This window comes from Nerophis ophidion, linkage group LG10, assembly GCF_033978795.1.
Source record: "Nerophis ophidion isolate RoL-2023_Sa linkage group LG10, RoL_Noph_v1.0, whole genome shotgun sequence".
NCBI classification, from domain to species: domain Eukaryota; kingdom Metazoa; phylum Chordata; class Actinopteri; order Syngnathiformes; family Syngnathidae; genus Nerophis; species Nerophis ophidion.
Window position 1 is genome coordinate 68,489,579 of NC_084620.1, and position 12,676 is coordinate 68,502,254.

Sequence of the window (12,676 nt, forward strand, 5' to 3'; positions counted from 1 at the left end):
TATATATATATTTTTTTTTTTATACATATATGTATGTATATATATGTTTGTGTGTATATATATATGTATGTATATACATATATATGTGTATGTATGAATGTACACATATACATACATACATATTTATGTATGTGTGTATATGTATACATGTATATGTATGTATGTCATGCTCACATACATACATACACATTTATATATACATACACACAAACATAATATACATACATACATATATACATACATAATATATATACATATATTTTTATGTATATATGTCTGTATGTATATATATATGCATATATTATATATATGTCTGTATGTATATATATATATATGCATATAATAAAAAATATATTATATGCATATATATACATATGTATATAAGTGTATATGTATAGTGTATATATATACATATGTATATATTTTATACATATATATGTTTATATATTCGTGTGTGTATATATATATATATATGTGTGTGTATATATGTATTGGTATATATATGTACGTGTATACACATGTACGTTTATATATGTGTGTATATATGTATTGGTATATATATGTATGTGTATATATATGTACGTTTATATATGTATGTATATATATACACACACAGGTATATGTATGTATGCATGTACATGTATGTATATACGTATGTAAATGTATAGTATGTATGTTTATACATGTATATGTATGTATATGTGTATATATGTGTGTGTATATACATGTATATGTATGTACATACAATAAATGTTTGTATGTATATATATATATATATATATATATATATATATATAGATAGATATAGGTGTGTGTATGTACAGTATATGTATGTGTATATGTATGTGTGCATGTATGTATATATGTGTATATATATGTATGTGTATATGTATGCACGTATATATGTGTGTATGTAGATATGTATATATATATATATATATTTATATGTAGATATGTATATATATATGTATATATATTTTATATATGTATGTATATATGTATGTATATGTATGTATGCATGTATAGTGTATGTATATATATATATGTGTGTGTATATATATTGGTATATATATGTATGTGTATACATATGAACGTTTATATATGTATGTATACATATATATATATATATATATATATACACATACACACACAGGTATATGTATGTATGTATGTTTGTACATGTATATGTATGTATATATGTATATGTACGTATGTATATACATGTATATGTGTATATATGTGTGTGTATATACATGTATATGTATGTACATACAATATATGTGTTTGTATGTATATATATATACATATAGGTGTGTGTATGTACAGTATATGTATGTATGTATATATATGTGTATATGCATGTATGTATATATGTATGTGTATATGTATGCATGTAAATATGTGTGTATGTAAATATGTGTCTATATATATATGTGTGTGTATATATATATATATATATACATATATATATGTATGTATGTGTATATGCATGTATATATGTGTATGTATATATATATATATAGATAGTACTTTATTGATTCCTTCACGAAAATTAAAATTCCACCAGCAGTGTACAGAGTTGAGATCAATTTAAATAAAAGTAAAAAGTAAATAATGGGGGTTTAAATGGAAACAAAATAGAGAAATATTACAATAAGAATACAAATTAAAAGCAACAATGGGAATAAAACTATAACAGTAAATTAAGACTATAACAAGACAAAGTAGGCAGTAGTGACCATGTTATGAAATGTATGTATCAATCAATCAATCAATGTTTACTTATATAGCACTAAATCACTAGTGTCTATATATGTATATATCACTAGTGTATATATATGTATATATCACTAGTGTCTATATATGTACATGTGTGTGTATATATATTTACATAAATGTATATTTATACATGTATGCATATACATGTATGTATATATATATATATATATATATATATATGGTGTATATGTATATTTACATAAATGTATATTTATACATGTATGCATATACATGTATATATATATATATATATGGTGTATATGTATATATACACACACATGTATATGTATGTATGTACATGTATATTATGGATGTATGTATGTACTGTATATATATACATGTATGTATGTATGTATATACATGGATAAATGTATGTACATACATGTATAGGAATGTATGTATATACATGTATGTGTACATATGTGTATATATGAGATATGAATATGTATATATATGTATGTGTGTATATACATGTATATGTATGTACATGTATATACATACAATATATTTATGTACATGTATATACATACAATATATTTATATATATATGTATGTATGTGTACATGTGTATATATGAAATATGAATACGTAAAGATATGTGTGTGTATACATGTATGTACATGTATATACATACTATATATATATATGTATGTATGTATATGTATGTATGTATATATGTGTATTAGATTAGATTAGATAGTACTTTATTTATTCCGTCAGGAATAAATATATATATATGTATATATATATATGTATATATATATATATATATATATATATATATATATGTGCATATGTGTGTGCATATATATATTTATATATACATATTTATATATACATATATGCATACATACACTACATACATACACATATATATACACTCACATACATTATATACATACATACATATATACATATTTATGTATACATATGTGTATATATATGTATGTACATGTGTATTTATGTGTGTATATACATGTATATGTATGTACATGTATATACATGTTTATATATATATATATATATATATATAGGTGTGTATGTACAGTATATGTATGTATATATATGTGTATATGTATGTATGTATATATATGTATGTGTATTTGCATGTATGTATAAATACGTATGTGTATATGTATGTATGCATGTATATGTGTGTGTATATATATATATATATGTATATATTTATATGTATATATGTGTATATATATGTGTATCAATGTATATATGTATGTGTATATAAATATGTATATGAATGTACTTATATACGAGATATGAATATGTATATATGTATGTGTGTATATACATGTATATGTATGTACATCTATATACACACTATATATATGTATGTATATATGTGTATATATGAGATATGAATATTTAAAGATATATCTGTATGTAGATGTATGTACATACAATATATATATGTATGTATGTATATATATATATATATATATATATATATATATGTGTGGGTGTATATATGTATGTATACATATGTATGTATATGTATATATACTGTATGTACATATGTATGTGTATATACGTATGTGTATGTATATGTGCATATATATAAGTGTATATATATGTGTATATATATGTGTATATATAAGTGTATATATGTTTATATATGTGTATATACATGTGTGTGTGTGTATATGTATACATGTATGTATATATGCATACATATGTATGTATATGTATATACTGTATGTCTATATGTATGTGTATATACGTATGTGTATGTATATGTGCATATATATAAGTATATATATATGTGTATGTATGTGTATATATATGTGCATATATATAAGTGTATATATGTGTATATACATGTGTGTGTGTATATATGTATGTATCTATGTATATATACATACATATATGTATACATATATATATATATATATATGTGTATATGTACAGTATATATCTGTACATATGTATGTATATACACATATACATATGTATACATACACATACACGTATGTACATGTATTTATATGTATATATTTTTTACATATGTATGTATAAATATGTACGTATATATACATATATATATTAGATATATATGTAAAAAGGTACATACATGTATATGTATATATATATGTATGTGCATACATACATGTATGTATGTGTATATATACACACATATATACATACATATATATACATATATATATACACACACACATATATATATATACATACATACATATATATATACACATATATGTATGTATCTATGTATATGTATACATATATATATGTGCATACATATGTATGTGTATATGTACAGTATATATCTGTACAAATGTATGTATATACATATATACGCGTATGTACATGTGTTTATATGTATGTATGTATATATTTTTTATATATGTATGTATAAATATGTACGTATATATATATATGGTTACGGTTATCATCATCATCATTTATCCCTCAATCATCAGGAGATCTCCTGATGATTGAGGGAACCCCTCATGAAACAGTTCTGTAGAGATGAAGTAATCTTGTGATTTTCCCCACACCTACATACATATATATATATATTATATACATATATATATATATATATATATATATATATATATATATATATATTAATGTGTGTGTGTGTATGTACAGTTGTGATCAAAATTATTAAACACCCACACAATTTTGGTGTTTTAGCAAGTTGGACATTTATTCTGTATTTTGTGTATAGTCATATCAAATAAAGATGTGTCAAATAGACAAATGCAACTTAAATTGTAACACTGTATTTTACAAAATACCAAACAAGGACATTTTTCTTAATATCTCATTGATGCTTAGTAGAACACCCTTTGGCAGTAATGACATCCTTCAAAGGTGATACATAAGCGGACACAAGCTTCTTGCAACCATCTACAGGTATTTTAGCCCATTCCTCTTGGGCAAAGGCCTCCAGTTCATTCATATTCTTGGGCTTGCGTGCTGCAACTGCCTTCTTCAAGTCCCACCACAGCTTTTCTAGAGGATTTAGGTCTGGCGACTGTGAAGGCCACTCCAGAGTCTTCCAGCCCTTCTTCTGCAACCACTGTACGCTTCAGCATCGTCTTTCTACCACGCCCAGGTAGTGTTTCCACTGTGCCTTACTTTAAACTTGCAAATTATGCTCCCAACTGTGTCTCTTGGAATGTGTAGTGTCTTTGCTATTTTCTTATATCCATATCCTTTCTTATGAAGAGAAATTACCTCCTCTCTTGACTCCTTTGACCACTCCCTGGACTTCACCATGTTGCAAATACACCATTGACCATCTACAAGAAGCTGAGCGTTACAGTCTTTTTCAATCAGTTGCTCATTATGGTTCTAATCACATCTACAGGTGTTTTCAATACCTGATTGAAAAGACCGTATTCAAATTCTGTTCTTAAGAGTTATGATCTTCAAGGAGTTGAATAATTTTGTCAATGAGATATTAAGAGAAATGACACTGTTTGGTATGTTACAAAATATAATGTTGTAATTCAAGTTGCATTTGTCTATTTAATGTATATTTATTTGATATGACTATTAACAAAATACGGAATAAATGTCCAACTTGCTAAAACACCAAAATTGTGTGGGGGTTGAATAATTTTGATCACAACTGTATATATACATATATATACCCACATATATATATATACATACACACACGTTACACACACATATATATATATACACATACATACATATATATATATACATACATATATATACATACACATACATATATATATGTACATACACAGATACATATATATATACATATATATATATACACATACAAATATACATATACGTATATGTATATATACATATACGTGTATGTGCATATATATGTGTATATATATATATATATGTGTGTGTATATATATATACACATACATATATACATATATATGTATATATACCTATACATATGTATATATATATGTGTATATGTATATATATACATATATATGTGTATATATATATATATATATATATATATATATATATATAAAAATTGTATAATATTGGCACCCCTACTTTTCTGTGGTATAATGCACCACTTCTCCCAGAAAATTGTTGAAATTACAAATGCTTTGGTATTCACGTTTATTTCTTTTGTTTGCATTGGGTCACCTACCACAACGTCACTTTTCATTGAGACGGCGAAGGCTCTCACTGTTTTACCCTGTGCTGCAGGTCAGCTTGAATTTGTTTAGAAGTGGATCCTGGTTCTTTATCTACAATTGTAACAATCCTTTGTTGCAGTCTTTCTTAAATTTTTCTCTTCCGTCCACATCCAGGGGGGTTAGCTACATTGCCATGGGCTTTACACTTCTTGATGACATTGCGCACAGAAGACACAGGAACTTTCAGATCTCTGAAGGTAGGACTTGTAGCCTTGAGAATGTCCATGCTTTTCCAAAATCTTGGTTCTCAAATTTTCTGAGAGTTCTTTACTCTTCTTTATTTTCTCCATGCTCAACACAAAGGTTGAGTCAACTTTTCTCCATTTTAACTGGCTGCAAGTGTGATTTTTATATTGCCAGCATCTGTTACATGCTACAGGTGAGTTTAATTGCAAATTAAAGGAGCATCACATGTTTAGAATACAACTATTTCTAACAATTTTGTCCAGTCCATTTTTGGATTTCTGTGTAAAATAATATCAGATTTAGCTTTTTTGCGTTGTTCCAATGCAAACAAAAGAAAAAAATCCTGGAATACCAAAGCAATTGTAATTTCAACAATTTTCTGGGAGAAGTGGTGCATTATCTGACAGAAATTCAGGGGGGGGGGCAATATTTTTGTCCATGATATGAATGAAAACTATTAAAATGGCCCCTGCATGCTTTCATTTGTCAGTGTGAGTCCTAAATAGAAAAAGATTGGACACCCCTGAACTATTAGTAGTACATTTTGCCAATAACAACTACATTGATGAATGGAAGAATTGCTAAAAAAAATAGATGACATCGCATATTCAATAAAAATGACTCACCGTTAGTGACTGATTTGGTGTCGCTTGTGCCCGCCGCCTGTAACACAAACAAACACAATCAATGTCTATCTTAGCCACAACAAGAATTCTGCATGAGGCATACTAGGTGATAATTGTGGAAGAAAATACAAAAGAATGTGAAGTTGTAGAGTGGGAGTCATATGTGCCAACAGCCATTGATGAAAAGAGTACAGTTGGTATTCTGCACATAGCCACTAGAAGGCAGACTTGAGCGCTAGCTCTGTGCTGTGTTGTCATCCTCCAACACATTTTGTAGAATTTAAAGCGCCCATTATCACTTCCTGTTGATGACAAGATGGCAAACAGTGTGGCAGCCAAAGTGCTAGAAGATTTTTTTTCTGTCTTTATTTTACCTCGGCAGGCTTTTTCCACATTTTAATGGCGATATCAAGTAGCTACAAGTTCTTTGAGGGAAACACAAACAGGGTGTCACGCCTGCAGCTAAGTATATACAAAATATTAATTTTTTGGGTAATTTATTTACCAAATTTGTAAACAATGATTTTATCCTTTTAACTTTGGGAACACTATACTAATTCTGCCCACGTACATCAACATTAAACTGCCTCAACTTGTTGCTCAGATTAAACGGTTTGAAGACAAGTTATCATGCTTAATTTATTACAGCATTTGGGAAGCCTGTAGTTAATTTTAATTATGTAAATGTGATATTTTTATCAACATCTGATAGCAGGGACCCTGCCATTCAAACTAGGCTGCTACATTACTAATGATTAATGTGACTATAGCTGAAAAAATAGTACAACAGCAATAGGAGAGACTATTCATCCCTGAACACCATGGAGTTCATGTAGGCTTTATCATCATCACTTACATTATTATATCACTAGCATACACACACACACAGCAAAATGAGCTAACGTTACACTAAAACTTAATTAGCCTTCACCTCAAGCCAGGACTGCAAACGAGCATTTTGTTTCTAGAACGTCATCTAGAACGTTTACTGGGAGGTATTTTTTATGATTTGGGGCGAGTCCGCTGCTCACCTGCTAAACATGACTCCATGCGCTCTGAATACGCACTGCTGATTGGCTGTTACCGCTACATATGTAACCAATCAGATGGTTGTGTGGGTGGGACAATGCTGGGTGATGTGTAGGAGACAGAGGCAGAACGGAGCGGAGCAGCTTGTTAAGACTTTAGTTTAGGCGGCTACTTCATATGTTCGTGTAGAAACTCGTTCAGTACACCTCCGAACCGAACCGGAACCCCCGTACCGAACCAACATTATAAGGGCAGTTATGAGGTGTATACGTAATGTGGTGTCTGTGAGGTGTTTGTGTGTACCTTGGCTGTTGAGGAGCCTTTGTTTTCCCATAAACTCCTCTTGTTGCTCACATCCACAGGCTTCAAGTCCTGGCAAAAAGAAGATGGAAAATTATCAGCAAATGTCAAAATTGTCTTCGTTGTCTTTTTCCAGACACGTTTTCTAAGTGGCGCACTTTTTGACAGCAGGAACGTTTGCAAATAAATATCATGGAGCAAAGTGGACAAAAAAGACTCTTAGGACACTTCATCACAAAGAATGTGGGAGACATTTAGGGGCTCTTGACGGCTGAGGATCACATTGTTCTTTTGAGACCAACAGAACGTTAGTTTGTATGTATTGAAGATTTAGGGGAACACCGGGGGAAACAATGTCATTATATAAAAAAATAGAGAGAAGGAAAACAAAAATTTGAGCTGAAAATAGTTTATGTAGCTGGGGTGAGTTTTTTCTTGCCCTTATGTGGGCTCTACCAAGGATGTCGTTGTGGTTTGTGCAGCCCTTTGAGACACTTGTGATTTAGGGCTGTATAAATAAACATTGATTGATTGATTTAAATTATGGCCATGTATTAGAAAAAACTATGCCTTATTTACTGGAAAGTTTTCCATGAAAAACCTAATTATTTTATTTAATATTTACCAAGAGTAGTAAATGTCTTATTTGCTAGGGAGTTAGTACTAAAACGTGACAGGGAAAATGGACATAAAAAAAAAAAACACTTATGTAAAATTTAGAGGTGGGAAATTACATTACTAAAAAATGTTAGGAATTTATTGGAAAAAATAGCGTAATTATGCCTTATTTACTGTGAAGTTTTCCATGAAAAAACGAATTATTGTATTTAATATTTACCAAAAATATTGAGTAGTATATGTCTTATTTGCTAGGAAAAATGGGCGTTATTACTAAAACATGACCGGAAAAATGGACATAAAAAAACCCAAACACTTATGTAAAATTTAAAGGTGGGAAATTACATTATTACTAAAAAATGTTGGGAATGTATTTGAAAAATTAGGGCAACATTTTGTATATATTGAATAATTGAGGTAAAAATTGGAAAATTTGACATTAAAACTAACTTAATTGTATTCAATCTTACGAAAAATTGCCAATATTACTTTAAAAATTATAAGAAGATGGGTATTATTTATTGAAATTTGAGTGAGGAAATGGGTGACATTTACATTTTAGGAAAAAGTGCGAAGAAATATATATTTAAACATATGCTAAAAAAAATGTTCCGCCTTTGAAACGTAATACTGAATTTGGATTGACAGGTTGCACTGCATTAGGGAGAGGTGTTCCTAATAATCAGACTTCATCGCCTCCCCAAAATGTTTGAAATACTCTGTTCTTGTTATTTTCATGTTGGCCAGCAGATGGCGCCAAAGAAATAATACTGTGCATAAAAGCGGGGATTGATATGAATAGAAATATTTGGGGTTGAGTAGAGTACAACAAAGTGAAAGTAAAAGTGAATGAATGTAAAAATGTGTTGTATAGACAAAGTGTGTGAAATGCCGTGTGAATACCAATTGTGAGTTATGACAGGCGTTGCCATGGAGACGACCTACCGACGGCCTTCCTGCCGAAGCTTTGCTGCTCTCCGGGGTTTTGTTCAGCCAGTCGTTGATGCGGCCCGCCACGCCCGACTTTATCGCAGCTGCTTCCTGTTTGCACAGAGGTCAAAGGTGAGGAAGTGGCGCTGAAAAGGTCTTCTTCCTGCTGCCAGGAGACGACCTGGCCTACCTTGAAGGCGCTGCTGCCGCCACTTCCTGACGTGCTGAACACGCTGCCTTTCTCCCACATGCTCTTGATGTTCCGTATGCTGTCGGCGACCACGGGGAGGTCCACGGCGCCCGAGCGAGGGGATCGGGACTCCTTGTTCTCTCTCTGCGGCGGCAAAAGTGGACGGCTTTAATTTGGGCCGCTGACAGCGGTGACAAATTCCCCGCCGCCGCAAAGTGCAGCGCTTTGCAAATCAACGGAGGAAAATTTGCTGAGGGAGGCCGAAAAGGAATGAAGGAGCAGTGAATCACCTCAGGTCAGCTGGGATGTCAACGCAGGGCTGCTAGGTGACGGGAGTCTGTATGCTTTATAAATGTCATAATGCTCACTTTTCTGTCAGGTCAACCCTGAAGAACATTGTTGTACTACTACTTTTGTAGTATGTAATAAACTTATTAACATTTTACTACTATTTAATAAAGTGTATTACCATCTTATTACTTCTTATGTTATAAACTGTATTAACATTTTATTACTGATGTAATACAATGTTTTTATAATTGTATTAATATCTTACCAATTTAATACATTGTAGTACATCTTGCTACTTTATTTGATAATGAGTGTTACCGTCTTACTAACACTTATTTAATGATTTGTATTACCATCTTACTATTTTTTTTAAATAAAGTGTATTAACATCTTACTACTTCTAATGTAATAAACAATTACCATTTTACTATTTTTTTAAATTTATTAACATGTATTAACATCTTACTACTTTTTACATTTTTTTAATTAATGTGTATTAATATATTACTACGTTATATGTAATAAAGTGTATTACCATCTTACTACTTATTTAATAGTGTATTACCATCTTACTACTTATTTAATAAAAGTGTATTACCAACTTACTATTTTTTATTTAGTAACGTGCATTAACATCTTACTACTTCTTATGTAATAAAGGTATTACTTTCTTACATTTGTATTTATTTATTAACGTGTATTAATATATTACTACATCTTGGAGAAGACCTTTGACCGTGGCCCTCGGAAGAGTGCTCAGAGAGTATGGGGTATCGGACCACCTGATTGTGGCGGTCCTTTCCCTGTATGATTCCCAGCATTAAGTCAGAACCGTTTCCAGTGGGTTGGACTCCGCCAAGTCTGTACTTTGTCACCAATTCTGTTTAGAACTTTTATGGACAGAATTTCTAGGCGCAGTCAGGATGATAAAGGGAACCAGTTTTGCGGATTAAGTGGTCCTGCTGGCTTCATCTGACCATAATCTATAGCTCTCACTGATCAAGTGTGAAACGAACTGGGATTAAAATCAGCACTTCCAAGTCTGAGTCCATGGTTCTCGCCCGAAAAAGGGTGGAGTGCCATTTCCAGGTCAGGGAGGAGATCCTGCCCCAGGTGGGGGAGTTCAAGTACCTTAGGGTTTTGTTCACGAGTGAAGGAAGAATGGATTGTGAACAGAGTCTGCAGCGATGCAGACCATGTATCGGTCCGTCGTTGAGCGGAAGGATTTGAGCAGAAAGGCAAATCTCTCAATTTACTGGTCGATTTCCGTTGCCATCCTCACCTATGGTCATGAGCTTTGGGTTATGACCGAAAGGACAAGATCACAGGTTCAAGCGGCCAATATAAGTTTCCTCCGTCGGGCTGTGGGGCTTTCTCTTAGAGATAGGGTGAGAAGTTCTGTCATCCGGGAGGAACTCAGAGTGAAGCCGCTGCTCCTCCACATTGAGAGGAGCCAGATGAGGTGGTTTGGGCATCTGGTTAGAATGGCGTCTGAACGCCTCCCTGGGGAGGTGTTTAGGGGACGTCCGACCAGTAGGACACCACAGGTAGACCCAGGTCATGGTGGAGAGACGCTAGCCCATAACGCCTCAGGATCCCCCAGGAAGAGCTGGATGAAGTAGTTGTGGAGAGGGAAGTCTGGGCTTCTTGCTTGGGCTGCTGCCCCCACAATCCAACTTCAGATAAGCGGTAGAAGATGGATGGATACTTCATATTTAATAAACTGTATTAATATCTTACTATATATATCTATGTTAAACTAAATTTATTTAATTATTTACTGAAAAATAATGAGGATACATTATTGAACATGTGGGGGGAAAAGGGTATTTACCCTCCCAATAATGTATTATTTACTATAATATTCAGTAAAAAATAGGCTTTATTTAATAATACAATGAGAGAGCAACCACATCTTAAGAGAGCATTATTGAATTTTTTTATGATATATATATATATATACACACACACACACACATAAATATACATATACATATATACAGGGAAGTCTGCTGCCCCCGCGACCCGACCTTGGATATATATATATATATATATATATATATATATATATATATATATAAATCATCCCAGTAGGGGTGTATTCCTTTATGGAGGATGCCTGTGCGTGAGAAAATATTTATATTTGTGTGTGTATATATATATATGTGTGGGAAAAATCACAAGACTACTTCATCTCTACAGAACTGTTTCATGAGGGGTTCCCTCAATCGTCAGGAGATTGAGGGAACCCCTCATGAAATAGTTCTGTAGAGATGAAGTAGTCTTGTGACTTTTCCCGCACATACATATTGCGCTCTACCACGGTATCGAGCACTATTCTCTGGATAATCCAACTAAGACATATATATATATATACATATACACATGTATATATATATATATAGTTTTTTTTACTGAATAATATGTTTTTTATTTGGATAGGGATTGTGGAATAGACATTATTTTGAGGATAAATTTAGAATATTTAAAATGTTGTAAAATAAAGATTTGCTAAAAATTACGTCAAAATTATG

The 12,676-nt window shown here is 31.4% G+C and overlaps 2 protein-coding genes across 6 annotated transcripts in view; one reads left to right on the forward strand and one right to left on the reverse strand.

The window, feature by feature from the left end:
- LOC133561221 (dynamin-1-like protein) overlaps positions 1-10,327 on the forward strand; it is a 51,734-nt gene extending 41,407 nt beyond the window's left edge. Inside the window, exon 20 of the mRNA XM_061914549.1 lies at positions 9,654-10,327. The gene's annotated coding sequence lies outside the window, so the exon portion shown is untranslated. The remainder of the gene's footprint in view (positions 1-9,653) is intronic.
- LOC133561222 (non-muscle caldesmon-like) overlaps positions 1-12,676 on the reverse strand; it is a 179,451-nt gene that overhangs the window by 3,069 nt on the left and 163,706 nt on the right. For all 5 annotated transcript variants that reach the window (XM_061914551.1, XM_061914555.1, XM_061914552.1 and 2 more), the window contains 4 exons: positions 9,852-9,995; positions 9,677-9,772; positions 8,117-8,185; positions 6,785-6,821 (listed from right to left, as the gene is read on the reverse strand). In XM_061914551.1, coding sequence (XP_061770535.1) covers positions 6,785-6,821; positions 8,117-8,185; positions 9,677-9,772; positions 9,852-9,995 — 346 coding nt within the window. The remainder of the gene's footprint in view (positions 1-6,784; positions 6,822-8,116; positions 8,186-9,676; positions 9,773-9,851; positions 9,996-12,676) is intronic.